We start from the raw sequence: 21,084 nt of genomic DNA, 5'->3' as shown, positions 1-21,084 counted from the left end.
GTCCCTTGCGTCCCAGTTCAGTGTTTCAGATGCGATTTCAGTCCGAATTTTGGCTGAATTAAGACCTGAAACAGACCAGAAGAGGCCAGGACTCGGTCACAATCTCCTAACATGCAAATTGGATGCAGGGAAAGCCGCATCCAATTTGCAGTAGTGTGAACCCAACCTAAAGTCTAATTGAACTAACAGTTTAAATGACCTAAATACAAGTGTAGCAAAACTAAAGGTGAGCAAAGTTTACAGTTTGTTTTTATTTCATTAAAAAGTAACCACAGACTGAGTAGAAAAGCCTTTCCCCTGCCAGCAAACTGCAGAGACGTACCTTTGCTTATTGTGTGGAATCAGCGATCTCCTTGTAGAGGTAAAACAAGAACTTGCCAAACTTTAGGAGGCATTTTGAACTTTGCTATGAGACCAATGCATCTCACAGAAAGCAAGGCTGCCACTCTGCAGATGGTGGCAGGAGACATGCTTTTTTACTCAGGCTATGGCTACTTTAGATAGCTAGAAAATGAATTGGGCAAGTTTTGTTTTGATGCCCCTGCCCAAAAAATCATGTATGGGCAGGCTGAAACTTGGGCACAACCAGCCTGCCAGGTTGTATATACGATTATTGCAAGGGGCCGTTACAGCTGTTAGCAATAATCACTGTCTTCTCCCGGCAGGGACGGCTTCTCCCGCCGTAGGGAGAACACAATGGCTCAGCGGCAGGAATTTCCCTGTCAACATTAGCCTAATGCCCTGTACACACGACCGGTTTTCCTGACATGCCAAAACCCGAAGTTTTTCCCGATGTGATTCCTCTCAAGCCTGCCTTGCATACACATGTTCAGTCAAAAAACACTCAACCAAAGTGCGGTGATGTCCAACGCGTACAACGGCACTATAAAGGGGACGTTCCATTCAAATGGCGCCACCCTTTGGGCTGCTTTTGTTGATCCTTGTGTTAGTAAAAGTTTGGTGAGAGATGATTCGCGCTTTTCAGTCTTGAGCTTTTCAGTCCGTTACAGCGTGACGAATGTGCTATCTCAATTACGAACATTAGTTTTACCAGAACGAGCGCTCCCGTCTCATACTTGATTCTGAGCATGCACGTTTTTTTTCCCCTCGGAAAAGCACACACACGAGCGGTTTTCGCGACGAGAAAAAGACTGACGGGAAACACGACAGGAAAAAATAGAGAAGGTTCTAATTTTTTTGCAGGCAGTTTTCTCGTCTGGAAAATTGCTATGGAGCATACACACTACCGATTTTCCCGACCAATCTAAAAAATGGCAGTTTTCTCGTTGGGAAAACCGGTCGTGTGTATGAGGCATAAGACCTTTTGTGACTGTGATGATCCTTATGAGAGGAATATATGTCAAGCTTGCATTTTTACTAACAGTACATTTTAATCCATAGGCTGGTATGAGACATCATAGAGTTAAAGTCAGGGCCATGGACTACAGCTTAGGGAAGTTTTGCCTGAGTACCAAAAATAAAATGCACAAAACCAGGAGGATGATTTAGCAGCCCGAAGTCTATCCATAATTAAAATAATATCAGTTTTGGACAGATATTTTTATATATATATATATATATATATATATATATATATATATACACACACACACAAAACTCTCACAGATATATCCCAACATGGACAACAATATTGAGAATTGGCTTGCTTCACTTACACTGTATCGGAATTAAACTCTGTCGTTCCATTTTTGAATTTCCTGGTATTTTTTTTTTTTAAGGGTGCTTACTTATTGTAATTAGTATCAATATTATTTTTATTTTTAATACTATACAGAATTCATATAGTGCTAACAGTTTGTGCAGTGCTTTACTATATAAGGGAGTCAGTACAGTTACAATACAATTCAGGACAAAGGGAGTTAGAAGGGTCCTGTTCATGAGAGCTTATGTTCTAATTTTTGGCTTTTAGCAAATTCCCTCACCTGAATCTAGGGGCAGAAGGCATTCTTTATTAACCCATGCCATGTACTCCTCTATCATTAAAGCATAAAAACATTGTGAATTTTTGATTACCAAGTATCACCTAAGGTTGGACTTCTACCTATGGAAATACAACAATATAAAAAAATAAAGCATAAAAGAAAAAAAAAGACATAGGCGTTACCCACTAAACAATCAGGTAATTAATTTCTATCTTTTAAATATAAGCTGTAATCAGAGTGATGTTATGGAAATTACAACTTTTTTGTCTGGGTTTTATAGACATGACACAGCAGAACGTAAAACTTTGGTAACAGTCTAATATAGAAATAATCACTTTCTAGCCATTGTCACTCCACATTTCCCTGATTATTTTACTTATTCCTAATGTCCTTCTGTAAACAAGCTATATTCACTGTTATATATGTTCATTTTCTTTTTTGAAAATATATTTTATAACAGAATGACAACAAACACGTCACACTATACACATACTGATAGGTATCACTGTACCGTGTGTTCAGTCTTTTAAACCAGGAGGTATATTATTAATGCTGAGACTCCAACCTATTTTATTGACCCCTGTTGTCAATATGTAATTTTTCTGGGACCCTAGAAAATAGTAGTTCCAAAATACTATTCAACAGAATGTATGCTGTAAATGACCTGGAGACCCATAAAACACATTAGAGGCACCCTGTGTGGGGATGGCACTCACCATGCACATTACTTGTAAACCACTATAAATAAATGCCCATTAAACAGCAGCAGTGATCACCAAGAGCAAATAATAAATATAAGCTTTAGTTAAAATGATTTAACCATTGTACAGAGACTAGGAAAACATGTACATAAATGTGTATGTGCTGCTTACTGTGATAAACTTTCTCTTAGATTCACAATGCCACTTGTTGAAGATCCCCCTTACCTATAGTCCAACTGAGATGGCCTACTGCCCCATGACATCTTGTTGGCTATTTACAAATTTTATAGAGGAAGAAAGCCTTATTTGGTTCTCCTTGATGTTGTCATTGCGGGCAATAAGTTGAGCATCTGCATGTAGCTTAGGTAAACAAAGCTGGACATTTACATTTACATCCATTCTAAATTTCTGTACAATGGTTACAGAGGTTGAATAAAGAGAGCTAAAGTCAACAGCTCTTTAAGGTTCCATGGCTGAGCATACAATGTTTTTTAGATCATAAATCTTTTCTGAAATTAACCATGCTGAGATGGACTGGATATAAATGGTGATGCTACCACAGATTTCTGTACAGCTCTATCTTATGCGGAACCTACCCTAAAAAACATTCTCAGTACAGTCTCTATGGAAGTCAATGAATTTAGAGCATTCGTTTTAGAAAACCACTTTAAATACATATAGGGTTCCTCCCTAAAATCACCAAGAAATGGCAACAATATTTAGTATACTATGGTCTGGAAGCTCTATTGCTGCTTTGACATACTCAGCACAATGGGAATTCATGGTTCGTAAGTAACATTTAAGCTGAATTAATTGTTCAAACTACTAGAACATTAGAAAGTTTTTGCACATATGTTTTGTGGACAGTGACTATTGTACAGCCATGTTTGAAGTAGTACTGTAGACAAAGCGTTATGGTATGGCAGCAATGAAGGGGACTGTGCAAGCCTCAGGAAGATTTCAACATATCCTGGAAGATGAAAAAGCAGCATTTGGTAATATCACTGAATTAAATATGAAGCACCACTTCTAGGTGGGATGCCTAGGATTGTGGTGAGAATTCCAGTAATCTTTCCTGATAAATACAACAAACCGGTGCATTCGGAGATCATTGCACCTGAATAAAAAGACTGTGCAAGTAAGTAGGATGTATCAAGTAAAAAATGCTTTTTGCTTTAGACAAAATAAAAGACTGAAATGAAAAAGAGTTAGGTCCACTATCAGACAAGACTCCGTTCACAAGACAAGTGTGGACACAAAGAGTGCACTAAGATGACAGTTCTTTCATTGATTTGTGGGGAACAGCGCAATAATTGAACATTTCCTTGAATGCGTTGTGGCAGTAACTATTCGTGGAGTGAGCATACCCTTCCAGGTGAGTTCTCAAGATGGTAGTTAAAGTTTGACTAGTCTTGACTCACTGCAAAGCAAATAAAAAAAAAGACAGTCAGTAAAAGAAATCATATATGTGTGTTTTACATGCTTATATTAAATGGTAGCCTAGTATTTTAACTTTAACAAGAACATGCTGCACTGAGCACATAGCCAAACAAGGACATACTGAACTGCAGCAACACTGAGGGTAAACAGAAGACTATCAGCAGGAAGTGCTGATTTGTAACAGGATGTGCTTCAATTTCCTTTTTCATGTATAATTGTGCAACCCAATTTACTTCCTCCATTTATAAGAAGGGAATGTGTGCAGTGGTTTTGTACATATTTATATGTGTATATATATATATATATATATATATATATATATATATATATATATATATATATATATATAGTCATTAAAACATTGCATATTGAAGCAGAACTTTACTCTCTCTGGCTATTTTTAAACCTTATGCTGCTATCATTAGTAAATAGATAGGTGTAATCGGCGCTTCCCGTCGCCGTATTGCGTTCCACACTGGAACGCATACGGCGACCACAAAATGAAGTCATCGCCCGATGTGCGCGTTCCAGCGTGGAACGCAGAAGTGCGAGTGGAATCAGTGCTTTATGCACTACACATGTCCCGCTCCTATAAACAGAACAGCGTGCAGAGTACACAGTGTTCTAGTATTGTCGGCCGTAGCCGGACCACGCTACAAACAAACTATAGGCAATATCCCCTACACCTGGATGTCACTGAAGCCCGGATCTATACCATCCCTAACTTATCCACTACCTACATCCACGCTGCCTTCCTTACTGGAGTTGTTGGGGACACCCTAAGATATCTTCCACCAGGAGACCCTGCCTGACTGAATTCCATTGCTACAACAATACCCTGCTTACTGAAGAACTCTCATCCTCTGCAAACTGATAAGTACCATTACTTTACTACGTTACATTTATTGCTCAGGAATTAACCGGTTCACATATAGCTTTACTGAGTACTGTATTTGAATCTGCTTCTACTTTATACTATCATGCTGCTTGGCATTACTTGTTGTGCTTTCAAGTAACAGTTGTGGAATATCTTAAAGGGACATACTCTCTTAAACCATTTAAGCTACAGTTGCCTCTCTGAAGTATATGCTACTTGCATACAGTATTCTCATATGCTACGTGCTTGACATGTGTTGTTAATAGTATACGGCCTCTCGGCCTAAAATACTGGACATGTTCGTTATAACTTTTTAGGCTAAGGATTGAAGGTGTGTTATACCCCCTCCCTTAGTAGCTCAATGCATTCCTATATGTGAGTGATATGATGTAGAGAACCCCCAAACAATTTTTCTCTCATTAGAGTGATGCCTGGGGTCCGGTACTGATAATCACTTTGCATAGAGAAGTGCACTGAAATCTTCTCTTTAATGCAGTTGTGCTTCGCTCACCGTAACCTTTCAAAGCTAGGGCTTGAAGGTATGTTGTAATGCCTCCACCCTTAGTAGCTCAACGCATTCCTATATGTGAGATTATGTAGTGAACCCCAAAACTCTTTTTCTCTGATTAGAGTGACGCCTGGGGTCCAGTACTGAAAATCACATAGCATAGAGAAGTGCATTGAAATATTTTCCTAACCGCAGTTGTGGTTCACTCTCGTTCACTGTAGTTTGTGACAATAGGAAGGTATATTAAATCCACTTGTTTTAAACTTTGTTTTACATTCCTTTAGCTACTTCCTGCTTTCCATGCCTAGGCAAATAATGTAATATATCCCATGAGTCTTCAGTAGGGGAGGAATGATTTTCTTAACTAATCACACCCTCTTGCCTACATGTCTGAGCTAAAGGCAAGATGGATTCCAGGAAGTATATGCTACATGAATCATTTTCCCTTACTAAAGGTAAGGGATGTTTTGCATAGTGATGGCTCCATAACATAAAGTATGGAGACATGGATGGATGGATGAGTTTGCTTTTGAATATTCAAAGTGAATTAAATAGCCTTTTCAGTTTCAGTTGCAGAGTAGTTTATCTTACCATGTAGTCTTTGATTCAGTCAGCAGATGACACTCTAGTCTTGTTTCCACATTTTTTAGATTTGCTTAGAGAATCAAAACTATAGTAGTGAATGTGCAATCACAGCAGTGACTCCCCCCTAATCAAATGGCCTAGTATGAGGTTTAAAGTATATATATATATATATATATATATATATATATATATACCGTATTTTCCGGCGTATAAGACGACTTTCTGGATGCAAAAAAATGCATCCAAAGTCGGGGGTCGTCTTATACGCTGGGTACAGTCTCAGTACTCACTTTTTTCCCCCAGCGCTGACAGTGTCCCATGCTGCGATCGCGATCGTGAAGGATTTCAAAGCCGCGCCTTCACTGCAGAGTGTTCTGTGATAGGATGAACAAAAATCTTCCCAGCAGCGCCTCTGTTCTTTGTTCCTCCTATCACAGATGCCTTCTCATCCTCGGACGAGATGAGAAGACGTCCGTGATAGGCGGGAAACATAACAGAGGCGCTGCTGGGAAGATTTTTGTTCATCCTATCACAGAACACTCTGCAGTGAAGGCGCGGCTTTGAAATCCTTCACGATCGCGATCGCAGCATGGGACACTGTCAGCGCTGGGGGAAAAAGTGAGTGTTATTGCACTGGGGGGGCAACAAGTTCAGGCACAGTGGGGGCAAGTGATGGCACAATGGCAATGTGAGGGGCAAGTGATGGCAATGTGGGGGCATGTAATGGCACAATGGCAATGTGGGGGCATGTAATGGCACAATGGCAATGTGGGGGCATGTAATGGCACAGTGGCACAGTCTGGGCATGTAATGTAATGGCACAGTCTGGGCATGTAATGTAATGGCACAGTGAGTAATGTAATGGCACAGTCTGGGCATGTAATGTAATGGCACAGTGAGTAATGTAATGGCACAGTCTGGGCATGTAATGTAATGGCACAGTGAGTAATGTAATGTAATGGCACAGTGAGATTTGAAAAAGCCTGTTTCTGTCAGCGGTTCTGGCTCCCCCTCAGCTTCCAGAAAGACAGTAAGAAGGGGGTAGTCTTATACAGTGAGTATATCCCAAAATCAAAATTTTTCCTGGAAAATTAGGGGGTCGTCTTATACGCCGGGTCGTCTTATACGCCGGAAAATACGGTATATATTTTAATTAAAACCAAAGCGTATAAACCTGTCAGAAGGAGCAATAAAGCACCACCACTGTGTAGTACTTCGATAAAGGAAGTAAATCTGTAAAGCAGGGGTGGGCAACCTTGGCCCTCCAGCTGTTTTGAAACTAAAAGTCACATGAGACATTGCAAGACCCTGACAATCATAGGCATGACTCCTAAAAGCAGAGGCATGAAGGGATTTGTAGATTCACCACAGCTGGAGGGCCAATGTTGCCTACCCCTGCTGTAAAGCTTGCATATCCAATGACAGAATGTGACTGCATATATTAGATACTGTATATATAGTATACATTGCATTAGTTAACCCACATTGATAATATTATTTTACATATAATCCGATATAACCACTGTACATTCCCTGTGACAATACAGTGCAAAAATCAATCCCTATGTTCTGTGTAAATGCAGTCAACAAAAGTTTTGCTTTTCCTTACTAGCTCTTATGCACATATTTGGCACAATTAGTAACAATTAGAAGTAGTTACATTTGCATATCTAGCCACATTTTAGATTTTCAAATGTTGGGAAACATAATAGATGTCATTATGTATGCAAAGGTGTGCTTGTGGTCATTACACATAAAAATAGAGGAGTTTGTCAAAACATATCATATTTATCATAAATAATAATGTACTGTGTATTTTAGGACATTTTGTAGCACCAGGTATAGAAAAGGTGGCTTGGAAAACTCAGATTTACCACCTTGTGTTTACACTGTAGTATTAATATAAGGCAATGTATATATAAAGAAAGCCATGTTAGCATTAATAATGACCACAGGTTATATGCCATGACTGCTAAGCCCTTTATATGTATTGCAAAGCTCGCAGGCACTGGATTATTTGCATTTCATATTGCCATCTTCATACATATGCAATATGGGACTATATGATGAGTGATGTGCAAAGTTAGTATTGGATCAACTATCATAGCTTTTGGGTAGAGGGGGAATAAGCTTTGACCGGTAAAAGAAAATACTGAAAATCTTCAAAATGATAAGTATCAGAAAAATACATAACATATATAGTAGAGAAGTGTAAGGCCCGGTACACACGACCGAGTTTCTTGGCAGAATTCAGCCAGAAACTCGATCGGAGCTGTATTCTGCCGAGGAAGCCGACGAGGAACCCGTCGAGCCAAATAGAGAACATGTTCTCTATTTCCTCGTTGTTCAGTGAGGAAAGTTGGCCCCCCTGAGATCCTCGGCGGCTTCACAAGGAACTCGACGAGCAAAACGATGAGTTTTGCCCGTCGAGTTCCTCGGACGTGTGTACGGGGCCTAACTGATAAACAGGATATTACAGTTAAAGTAGAAGCTTTAAAAAAGTTATTAACACTTTCTTCTACCTTCCTTAGATTAGGGGACCAGCTCATTTATTGCCAAGTAAGCCCCTGAAAATATTCTGTCTGTGCCCCCTTTTCTACCTTCTGCTAACTAACACTAAAGAATACAAATAACAAAACACTGAATGTTGGCATTGCAGGATGGGAGTTGAGTAGCTTTGGCACAGTGGAGAGGGCACACACCGGAGCAAAACCTCAAACAAATGTTTCCTGACAATATTATGTTTCTTTCATATACATTTTTTTTTTTTTTAATCTAATGGGTTTCATGTATAAGCAATCAGTCCATACAGATACAGCATGGCTTCAGAGAAAAGAAACACGCTTTTACATCTAAAGACAAAGGAGTAAAATGTTAGCAGACATTTCTTTCAGTTTTAGAGTCCAAAACCAGTATAGCAGCTGTGACCATGAAAAGCTTGGGGCACCACTCCACATGATCATCCAAAGCCTGTCAACTCCCACTCATGATTGTAGGCGAATAAGGAGCCCCTCCTGACTCTGTGAACACACTCTGGGAAAAATAAATCAAAGCCGCAGCACACCAACCCAGTGTGAATTGTAAAGTCAACAAACAAGGCTTCATCCTGGTTCCAATGGATTTGTAAAGTGTCATCAGAATAGGAATAACGATTAAATCTTCAAATGGGTAAACGTGTTCAGGTGGCAACTGTCTGAACATGACTTTCTCCTATTTTGGAGATATTTAATCTCACGTTTGTTTTGTCTATGTTTATTTTCCACAAAAAGACACTGATGCTAAAAAAAAAAAAAAAAAAAAATTCACATGGGTTCTAACCATTCCTAACTCTAATCTAAAATAATAATAAAAAAAAAGAAAATGTTGGCTTTAGATAGTTTTAGGGCAACATGACATAAGGGTTGAAGCACTTGGCACTGAGACTTTTGCAGTCTCATGGGGTTAGTTAAATCGTGCGTGTTAATGCACATTACGGTAAGAGAATCTACTCAGTTGAAATACTGCCAACTCACAACAAAGGACTATAAAACACAGTTGTGCATTACCATGCTCTGAGGAATACTGAAAAACAGGTATATTGCAATAAACCTTGACTGGAGTTTAAAATCTTTGGTGTGCAGCCTGTTATTTGATTGGTGGATTGCAGTGGAGAAACAGTGGACTCCAGGACCTTGATTACAGGGAATCAAGGAGGATACAGGCTGAAAGCAGTGGAAGGGTTTGGGTTCATCTAATTGGCACCATGTGTTGTGGTAATGCATGCATTACCGCAACACATACATCTGAAGCCAACCTAAAAATGGTTATGAAAATCAAACATTTAACCCTTGGGAGCCAGCGCCTCTCGACCCTTAAAGGGGTTTTTGGAATGCTGGGAGGCAGAGTGGAGGGTTTATGCTAACGTAACCACATTGATTGGCTGTCACAGCTGGTTACATGATTGGAAAGCTCCCAATCGCTTCTTGCTTTCAATTTGTCGCTGGTAACTGCCGAAAGCGTGCAGGGCGTGTATTCTCAGCACAGCTGTATTTGCACTAATGCACATAAATATACGGGCCCGGATTCAGATACAATTGTGTATCTATCGGCGGGTGTAACGTATCTTAGATACGTTACGCCGCTGTAACTTAGGGCGCAAGTTCCGTATTCATAAAGCGGTGATCGGGCTCCAGCGGCGATCGGGTCCGCGAGTCCCCGCGAGTCCCGCGGCCATGGTCACGGAGCTTCGGACCGCGACCCACAGCTGGGCATTATACAATCACGTACAGGTACGTGATTGTGCCCAGCCGTGCCATTCTGCTGACGTATATCGGTGTTGGTCGGTCCTTAAGTGGTTTAACATGGTTGTGGCAGCATCAGCAATTTTCAAGTTTTGCCACAGATTCTCAAATGGATTCAGGTCTGGACTTTGACTGGGCCATTCTAACACATTAATATGTTTTAATCAAAACCACTCCATTGTAGAGCCACACCCCCCCTACAGTTAGAAACATAGATGAGGTCACACTTAACCCCTTCAGCACCCCCTTGTGGTTAACTCCCAAACTGCAATTGTCATTTTCACAATAAACAATGCATTTTTTATGCATTTTTTGCTGTGAAAATGACAATGGTCCCAAAAATGTGTCACAATTGTCCAATGTGTCTGCCATAATGTCGCAGTCACGAAAAAAATCGCTGATCACCGCCATTAGTAGTAAAAATTTGCATGCATGGATTTTTGTGTGTCGGAATTGGCGACACACGATCGGAATTGCCGACAAGAACTTTTGTTGTCGGAAAAATTGAGAACCAGCTCTCAAACATTTGTTGTCGGAAATTCCGACCGTGTGTACGCGGCATTAGACAGCGATCACATCTCTGTGGTACGCTTTAGGTGCGTTACATTTTAGGTTTGTTTTACATGTGCTTTAAGTGCATTACCATTGAACTGTATATAAAGTATGTTTTGATGAAACCACATCAAAGATGGAACAAGCAGATTTTTTTTTAAAGTGTGCTTAATAGCACACATAAAATCCACAAGTGTGAACAAGGCCTTATCATCTCATAGAACGTTCCAAAGCAAGATTAAGCCTGCAAATCAAAACGTATTATCTTATCTCGTTTACATTTTTGAGGAGTGACACTTAAAAAACATATTGATGGTAAGTGTCCATCACTGTTGTCAGTGACAAAATCCTTCTAGAATTAATACATAATTTTCTAGGCATCTTATAGATATGATGGTTGATTGGGTCACACCAAGCTTACTTTCCAAGCTGAAAAAATGCACAACCGAGGCCAAGCCACACATTAGAACAGCTAGCTCAAGCTATCTAGAGCTGGATTGCGTGCCTGCAGACACATCTACTTACTGTACTGGAGCCGGAACTTGACTGGCTGAGTTTATCAAAACGAAATTTGAGGTTGGATCTTGGGGAATTTCTACTCTTTATATCTGTGAGAAGGAAAAACCATCAGATGTGCACTTCAATGGGTTCTAAGCTAATTTAAAGAGGACATTTCTTAGTTTCTTTATTAATAATTTTGTTAGTTCTGGGTTAAGTAAAGCAAGGTTTTACCCCCTTCCAGCTCTCTCTATTTACCCCAAGGCCATAGAAACCAGGTTTCTGACTGAGGAATGGAGCTGGACTAGAAACACCATATGCTGGAGGAACCAGAAATCTCACAGCGGAGCCTTGTCATGGTACGACAGGAAGAGGAGGAAAAACTCCACAATGTGGTCAAACACAGTTAACCCCAAACTAAAGAATAGAGATCCACTTTAAAAATGATCTACATTATGAAGGGGAATGGTTAGCATAATGACTATACCACTTAAACATACTATTATTTGGTTATATTTGCCATATTAACTTTATTTGATAGTCTCTATCATTGCAATTTGGGTTTTGGTTTTTGATTTATCTTATACTTGTGCTCATGAGTTTCACCCTGGCAGAATTTATGATTTCTTGGCCATTTTTCAGAGAATATGAATGATAACACATTTTTTTTTCTTTTACTCGTGGTTAGTGTTTGACTGAAGCCATTTATTATCAATCAACTGTGTTTACTCTTTTTAAATCATAATCACAACAGAAACTACCCAAATGACCTTGGTGATTTTGGCTGGATAACATGCACACAAGTTGACACAGAGGGGTTGTAATGGCTATTAAAGGTAACCATCCTCACCTGTGATCTGTTTGCTTGTAATTAGTGTGTGTGTATAAAAGGTCAATGTTTTGGAGTCATGGGGAAAGCAAAAGAATTGTCAAAGGATAAGTTGAACTGTATAAAACAGCAATGATATATAAAAAGATATCCAAGGAATTGAGAATGCCAATCAGCAGTGTTCAAACTCTGATGAAGAAGTGGAAAATGAGGGGTTCTGTTGAAACAAAACCACGGTCAGCTAGATAAACTAAAATTTCAGCCACAACTGCCAGGGAAATTGTTCAGGATGCAAAGAAAAACCCACAAATAACTTCGGGTGAAATACAGGACTCTCTGAAAATATGTGGTGTGGCTGTTTCAAGATGCACAATAAAGAGGCACTTGAAGAAAGATGAGCTGTGTGGTCGAGTCACCAGAAGAAATATACTACGCAAATGCCACAAAATATCCCGCTTACAATAGGCCAAACAGCACAGAGACAAGCCTCAAACCTTCTGGCACAGTCATTTGGAGTGATAAAACCAAAACTTTGCTTTTTGGCCACAACCATAAACACTACATTTGGAGAGAGTAGTCAACAAGACCTATGATAAAAGATACACCATTCCTACTGTGAAACACGGAGGTGGATCACTGATGTTTTGGGGATGTGTGAGCTACAAAGGCACAGGAAATTTGGTCTCAATTGATGGCAAGATGAATGCAGTATATATAAAAAAATACTGGAGGAACATTTGCATTCATCAGCCAGGAAGCTGCGCATGGGACGTACTTGGACATTCCAACATGACAATGATCCAAAACACAAATTGACCTGTCATTGGCTACAGCAGAATAAAGTGAAGATTATGGAGTGGCCATCTCAGTCTCCTGACCTTAATATCATTGAGCCACTCAGCCCAACAATTTCTAGGAACTGGAGGCTTTTTACCAAGAGCAATGGCCAACTTTACCATCTGAGAAGATAAAGAGCCTCCTTCACAAATACCACAAAAGACTTCAAGCTGTCGTTGATGTTAAAGGGGGCAATACACGTTATTTAGAACTCAGGTATGTAAACTTTTGATCAGGGTCATTTGGGTAGTTTCTGTTCTCATTATGATTTAAAAAGAGTAAACACACTTGATTGATAATACATTGCTTCAGCCAAACACTAACCATGAGTGAAGGGAATTTGTTTGTGTTATCATCATTTATATTCTCTGAAAAATGCCCAAGAAATCATAAATTCTGCCAGGGTATGAAAACTTATGAACACAACTATATATATGTACCAGGTGGCAATAATTAAACAGATGGTATGTAGGGGAGACGGAATAGAGGAGGAACAGAAGCATTTCAGAAAAAACTGTCAGCTTAAAGTGACCCTGTCACCATAGGACCATTTTATACAATAGGTTGCCGGTAAAAGAAGTGTGAACATACTTCTTTTTCTAGTGGCCCATGTATTGAAAAGCCACCACATCTCCACTCCCTAACCAGATTAGTTGAATAGTTGCTTCTCTCTGGCCACTGCAGCTTAAGTACTTCGATGAGTGGAACATCTGAATATATGCAGCAGCTGGGTTTGGAGATGAGATGGTTTTTCAGTACACTGGTCACCACAGAAAGGTAAGTATAATAATGTTTCTTTTATAGGCGATCCACTGAGTTAAATTAACCTTGTGGTGACAGGGTCATGTTAAAGCCTAACATTAAATCAGCTAAATTCATTCCAGGTGCATCAAAACAAAAAGTTTGCAAACTCTTATGCCGCGTACACACTATCTGAATTTCCGACAGACAGATGTGAGCTTTTGGTCAGATATTCTGACCGTGTGTAGGCTCCATCGGACATTTGCTGTCGGAATTTCCAACAACAAATGTTTGAGAGCTGGTTCTCAATTTTTCCGACAACAAAAGTTCTTGTTGTAAATTTCGATCGTCTGTATGCAATTCTGAAGCACAAAAATTCTATGCATGCTCGGGAATCAAGTCGACACATGCTCGGAATAATTTAACTTAATTTATCTCGGCTTGTCAAAGTGTTGTACGTGACCGCGTTCTTGACGTTCGGAAAGTCCGACAACATTTGTGTGACCGTGTGTATGCAGCACAAGTTTGAGCCAACATTCCGTCGGAAAAAAATCCACGATTTTCTTGTCGGAATGTCCGATCGTGTGTACGTGGCATTACAGTCCTTTCTTTAGAAAGCAACCAGAGCCTGAGTAGGAAAGTCTGTCCCCTGCCCTTGCTACCTGTATGAAAGCAGTGGTCAATCTGCATATGTCCAACATGTCTCCTGCTGAGTCAGAGCTAGAGTTTTCTAATCGGTAGCGAGCAAGCCCTATAGGTCTGAGTCAGCAGGGGGTGTGGAAGATCTCTGCAGAGAGACTATTACTTATCCACAGAGAGCAAGGGTCCTATTTGGCAGCTGTTGGCAGGGGACAGGCTGTTCTATGAAACCTGTAGTTGCTTTAGAAAGAAAATGAACTGTAAGACATTGAGTATCTTTTGAATTTATGCAACTGGAAAGTATTTAGGTGACTTAAAGTGAAAGTTCAATTTTTACTTTTAGAAAGAACTCTAAAGGTGTTGCCTTTAGAATTCATTACTAGTGAGCTATTTATAAAGACCTGAAGTGGAGAACAAAGGAACAAAGTGAAGTTATTTACAAAAGTAAGATTCCTTATTTTCAAGAAATAAAATAAGAAACATGATTGGTCACTATGAACATCAGTTCTGTTTTTTTTAAATTGTGGTCCTTTTAAACAACTCCCTTTTCATAATAGGCCTCTGTCTTTTTCTGTTTATAAATTTGTACCAACCTATTAAAGTGCACTTGTAGTTTGGAAATGGTAAGGATATGCCTTTTAAAGCCCTTTAGGGATTTGCCTTTTACTAATGATGAAGGTTTTAAGACATTAAGCTTCCCCCGCTGTACCAACGTCACCTCCAATGTCAGGTAACCTTGCCTTGCATACCGCTAAGCTCCACATACTTTATATATTGCAGCTGTATGTACGTATACACTTAAAAACTACATACAGTATATTACTGTGCACTGTGATATTAAAGCATTTAGCTCTAACCTCTTTATTGCATCACACGGAATGTGTTGATATGTTGCATATGAAGCGATATCTTAAAATGCTAAAAAAAAGTGAGTCTGAAACACCCAACTCCAAGGTCTAATCTTTTAACACACTGTATATTTTTACATTGCTGTTTGAGCTGACAAAGGTGACAAAGTCCTATACAATAATATCAGCCCCACTCAGCTATCCTCTGCTGGACAGCACGATATCCCCTTGTGATCATTTCCATAACATAGTGAAGAGGTGTTCTGTAGTCCAGGAAAGAAGAATACATTACAATTTGAAGTGAACCTATTCTTTGTCTTTGGCCTAAGGCAAAGACCAAAGCAATTGGTTCAGTTTAACTATGACTTGCCCAGCAGAATTTGGGCATCATTCACAGGCACGTACATAAACGTAAATGCGAATGGTTGTGTTTGCCCACACAGGATGCACAGGTGTTCTGAGCATCTGTGTGCAGGCAGTCCCAGTTATGTCTATTGAGACAAAGTGGCTGCTCTCAATTTGACATCCATGTGAGTGCGGGTTCATGTGTGCCCTCAAATTTACAATACATATCCATTTGGGGACCAGTATCCATATGGATGTGAATTTGGAAGCAGCTGCTGTGTCCCAAGAATAAGTCCCTAAATGGGACTACCTGCATGGATGCACAGAACACCTGTTTGCATGGATGTACTGACCTTCCATTTGTCACCTGCAGCAAAGTATTGTAAGCTACAGTTGCCAGAGTTGTACCTTGGGCTGTAAATAAAAATAACTGTGCACAGCACTTGTAGGAGTCTTCTGGTGTCTGTTCCTAAGCCTTCCTGTCAAAGTTACAGGCTCCCTTTAATGGTTACATGATAGATTTGCTTTAGCTATGGATATCTGAATTCTACAAACTTAAAAAGACAAAATGGTTTTCCCATCGATATTACCAGTCAAGCACAAATATACAAATTTACCAAAAACCTATGCCTACTTATTCTCCACTAACTTAGGTCACTTTTCAACACCCGCTCAGGCTTGTGTGTAAAGGTTAGTTAGAGAAGCACCTGTGGGGCTCCTGCTCATGATTACAGGGGTAGAGGAAGTATGGTTCTCTTGGCTAGGCGACGGACTGTAGACAAACACTTCCTGTTTGCAGGGTGATGCGGTCAGTGGCTGGCTGCCCTGTGGAAAATGTTTGTAAAAATATATTTAGATAAAGTTGTATTCAACTGATTCAGAAATAGACAAGTTATGGATAGGACCAGACTGCACAAATGATTACAATGAAAGTAAGTCATACGGGTTGTTAATAGACAAAACCATGCCAGATTTCTACCGAAAGAGATAGAGAAAGAAAAAAAACAGGAATGCCAGACAAATTGTTGAGAAACTTTGAAGAGCCAACATGTTTCTTTAAGATAGCAACATGGCCTTCTCTTTGTTCCTAGTCACCCATTGCAAATTATTTTGTAAAGGGCTTACATACTCAGACCTGACCTTTTTACTATTAATATATTTGGAGATTTTTTGGGGTTTGTTCTACTTTCTTTTGCGATCTGTGGTTGGGAATTTTTGCGTCCTTTATTTCCTCTTGAGAAGAGGAGATTAACGGGGATATGATCAACATGTATAAATACATAAGTAGTCCATATAGTGAATGCGGAGTTGAGTCATTCACTGTAAGGTCATTACAGAGGACAAGGGGGCACTCTTTACGTCTGGAGGAAAAGAGGAGGAAAAGAGATTTCATCTCTAAATACGGAAAGGCTTCTTCACAGTAAGGCCCTGTACACACACGATCAGTCCAAACTGATGAAAACGGACTGAAGGCTGAAGTCTGATGGACTGATGGTCTGATGGTCTGATGTGCCTACACACCATCACTTTAAAATCAGATTGAGTCCAACGCGGTGACGTAAAACACACCAACGTGCTTAAAAAAACGAAGTTCAATGCTTCCAAGCATGTGTCGACTTGATTCTGAGCATGTGCGGGTTTTGAACCGATGCTTTTGCGTACTAACCATCGGTTTTGACCGATCGGTCATCAGTCCGATTTTAAAGCAAGTTTTAAAACTTTGGTCTGAAGGACAAAAGTCTGATGGGCCATACACACGGTAGGTTTGGACTGATGAAACTGAACTTCAGTCCGCTTTCATCAGTTTGGACTGATCGTGTGTACATGGCCTTAGAGCTTTGAAAATTTGGAATAGACTCCTTCAAGAGGTGGTTCTGGCCAGGTCAGTAGATTGTTTTAAGAAAGGCCTGGATTCTTTCCTAGATACACATATTATAACTGGATAATAAGTAAAGTTGATCCAGGTAACATCATATTGCCTCTTGGGGGAACAGGAAGGAATTATTTCCCCAGCTGTAGCAAATTGGATCATGCTTTATTGTTTTTTTTTGCATTCCTCTGGATCAACTGTGTGTATAGGATTGTATATATAGGATTGTGTATATATATATATATATATATATATATATATATATATATATATTTTTTTTTTTTTTTTTTTTTTTCCTCTTCTATTGGTTGAACTGGATGGACTTGTGTATTTTTTCAACCAGCTTAACTATGTAACGATGTTACATTTATTGGGGCTTAAAATTGCTGGTAAAAATCTGGAGTTCAATATGATAAATGTTAATATGTTAACCACTTGCCGTCGCCGCACCGTCATTATACGTCCACAAGGTGGCTCTCCTAGGCGAGACCACGTAAATGGACGTCCTACCTTTTAGCCGCCACTAGGGGCGCGATCGCCGCCGGGCACACGCGATCGCTCGGTACAGAGCGGGGAACGGGAGCTGTGTGTGTAAACACACAGCTCTCGTTCCTGTCAGCAGGGGAAATGCTGATTTTCTGTTCATACAATGTATGAACAGAAAATCAGTGTTTCCCCTAGTGAGGCCACCCCCCCCCCCCCCCCCACAGTAAGAACACACCCAGGCATACTTAACCCCTTCCCCGCCCCCTAGTGTTAACCCCTTCACTGCCAGTGGCATTTTTATAGTAATCTAATGCATTTTTATAGCACTGATCGCTATAAAAATGCCAATGGTCCCAAAAATGTGTCAAAAATGTCCGAAGTGTCCGCCATAATGTCGCAATACCGAAAAAAAAATCGCTGATCGCCGCCATTACTAGTAAAAAAAATATTAATAAAAATGCCATAAAAATACCCCCTATTTTGTAAACGCTATAACTTTTGCGCAAACCAATCAATAAACGCTTATTGCGATTTTTTTTTACGAAAAATATGTAGAAGAATACGTATCGGCCTAAACTGAGGAAAAAAAAATGTTTTTTTATATATTTTTGGGGGATATTTATTACAGCAAAAAGTAAAAAATATTAATTTTTTTCAAAATTGTCGTTCTATTTTTGTTTATAGCGCAAAAAATAAAAAACGCAGAGGTGATCAAATACCACCAAAAGAAAGCTCTATTTGTGGGAAAAAAAGGACGCCAATTTTGTTTGGGAGCCACGTCGCACGACCGCGCAATTGTCTGTTAAAGCGACGCAGTCCCGAATCGCAAAAAGTAGTCTGGTCTTTGGGCAGCAATATGGTCCGGGGGGTAAGTGGTTAAGAGTAGGTTCCAAAAGCTGACCACAGAAACCTTTTGAGCCATTATGAAGGGTGAAGTGGTCAGTTAGAACCCTGTTGGTTTTTACTTTATAAGTTTGAGTATGTACAGTAGTATAATCTCAACATTCGTTTTTTTTTTTCTTCCTGTATCTCTTGGATTTCACCTGAAACACCCCCAGAGGACTATTAATGTCTGTCAACTGCCAACCGGAGCCCTGGATACTTCAGTGTGGTTTATATATTGCTAGTGAAGTCTGTCAGCTGCCAAACCAGAACCCTTGTAAACATCAGTTTGTTTTATATATTTTTTTTTTCAGTGACCTAGTCTTTTTTATTTTATAAAAATGTTATTTAATTTAACATTATACAAAATATTTATACTTTACTCATAATTTCATGAATAAAATACAAATTCCAGTTCCCCTCCCCCACTTCCCCCTCCCCCTCTAGTCCCTGCTCTCCTTTACTTATATCCTGCCTTTCTACTTCCATTCCCTTCCCTCATCTTCTCCTCTCCTCATCCTCAAGCCTTCACTATCCCAAAATATTTCCTTGCTCTTAAATTCCATCCAACTTTTCCATGCTTTTACAAACTTCCCTTTTCTATCTTCTTCACAATGATACAGTATAATTATTCCAAATTATATATAAAATCTACCCTTCCAATCCATTCTTTTAATGTTGGGCTTTCCGATGCTTCCCAATGTTTTGATATCAGGTATTTTGCTGCGTTTTTACTGTTTTATTGTTAGGTTAGTGCTATGAAATATATACGTTTCTGGGTTTTTAGGCATACTCACTCCCGTTATCTCCTGAATCAATTATATCACCTCTTGCCAAAATTTCTGTATTTTTAAACATTCCCACCATATGTGCACATTTGTTCCTTTTATTCCACAACCTCTCCAACTAAAAGCAGTGATTTCTATAATTTGATATTTATGTACTCTACTAGGTGTTATGCACCATCTTGATAGACACTTATAATTTCTATTGTATTTACAACTATTGCTGTTCTGTTTGCTAATTTCAGCATTTTCTCTTTCTCATGCTCACTCCAGTGTGCCCCGAGTTCCACTTCCCATTCTCCTACAAAAGGCAGTGCCATTGGTTCCGCCATTAAAGTAAGCATCTTGTATATCTGAGATATACCATGCTTCAGTGTCTCCTGTGAACTGGGCAGTTTCTCGAATGGCAATAGATTTTTCCCTGACCTTATTGGGTATGGCAATGTTTTTATAAATTGCATAAACTGAAAATATCTTAACTCATTAATTACCAATAATTCTCTTTTATGTCTTATTTCCTGAATTTTTCATAGCTCTCCATCTTTCATAATAAATTTTAATTGTGCATTTTTATCTTTTATCCATACTCCAAATAGTGTCTCATTCCCTGGTAAAACATTTGTTTTATATATTTTCAGTGAATTGATCTACTTTTGGATTTAATGGCTTCTATATTGGTCTCTTAGATTAAGATCGCACATTGAAGTGTATGTCACTTTTATATCCTCTGTACATAGATGTAGCACTCTGTCACATCACTCATTTGCTCTGTGTTCTATAATACAATGTATTGATATAATCTAACACTACTTGCATAAACTCATCTTTATTTCAAATGGATTTTCTGTAAAACAATTAGCTACTAAAAAAAATATATATTTGAATAATGAAAGTCCCAACTTCTCCAGTGCCGAGGGAGTTTCCAACACATTGTGGATACATAAAAAAAAACACAAAACACTATGTAACATAACTACACACAAGATCATATTTAGTTGTACAATAGTTGTACAATATTGTAAGTATAGCTGTGCTTACTTGATGTCTTAAATTGTGTTGAGGTGTAACTAAAGGCAAAAATGTCTTAATGAATTAATTTATTTTGGATAAAGTGGAGAAGGGTTAGCCCTTCTGCCAAAGTTGTATTGTTGGCTGTGACCCCACTGAGAACATTCACCCCACGCTTTGTCTTGGTGACCATTGACACTGAAATAGCAAAATCCTAGAGTTTTCACCTGGACAAACTGTAAAGGTAAGCCTTGCAATGGCACACCTGTTTTGGTAACAAGTGGGTAATTCCTCTAACTTTGGGGAGATTTCTTCTCACTTCCTGTTGTGAAGGAAAATCTCCACAACAGGACACAGACTGGAAAAAACGGAAAGAGTTTGAGCCCATCGCTACTATATATATATATATATATATATATATATATATATA

General features: G+C 39.2%; 1 protein-coding gene across 9 annotated transcripts in view; it reads right to left on the bottom strand.

Annotated features, from left to right (window-relative positions):
* Positions 1–1,724: 1,724 nt before the first annotated feature.
* Positions 1,725–21,084, bottom strand: part of RAP1GAP2 (RAP1 GTPase activating protein 2) — a 794,986-nt gene continuing 775,626 nt past the window's right edge. For 7 of the 9 annotated variants that reach the window (XM_040338455.1, XM_040338453.1, XM_040338461.1 and 4 more), the window contains 3 exons: positions 16,331–16,448; positions 11,412–11,494; positions 1,725–4,064 (listed from right to left, as the gene is read on the bottom strand). In XM_040338455.1, coding sequence (XP_040194389.1) covers positions 4,062–4,064; positions 11,412–11,494; positions 16,331–16,448 — 204 coding nt within the window. In that variant the 3' untranslated portion in view covers positions 1,725–4,061. The remainder of the gene's footprint in view (positions 4,065–11,411; positions 11,495–16,330; positions 16,449–21,084) is intronic. The other 2 variants (XM_040338460.1, XM_040338462.1) reach the window with 2 other exon arrangements.

Source organism: Rana temporaria, chromosome 2 (genome assembly GCF_905171775.1).
Source record: "Rana temporaria chromosome 2, aRanTem1.1, whole genome shotgun sequence".
NCBI classification, from domain to species: domain Eukaryota; kingdom Metazoa; phylum Chordata; class Amphibia; order Anura; family Ranidae; genus Rana; species Rana temporaria.
The sequence above is the reverse complement of the archived record's forward strand: the minus strand, read 5'-3'. Positions and strand labels throughout refer to the sequence as shown.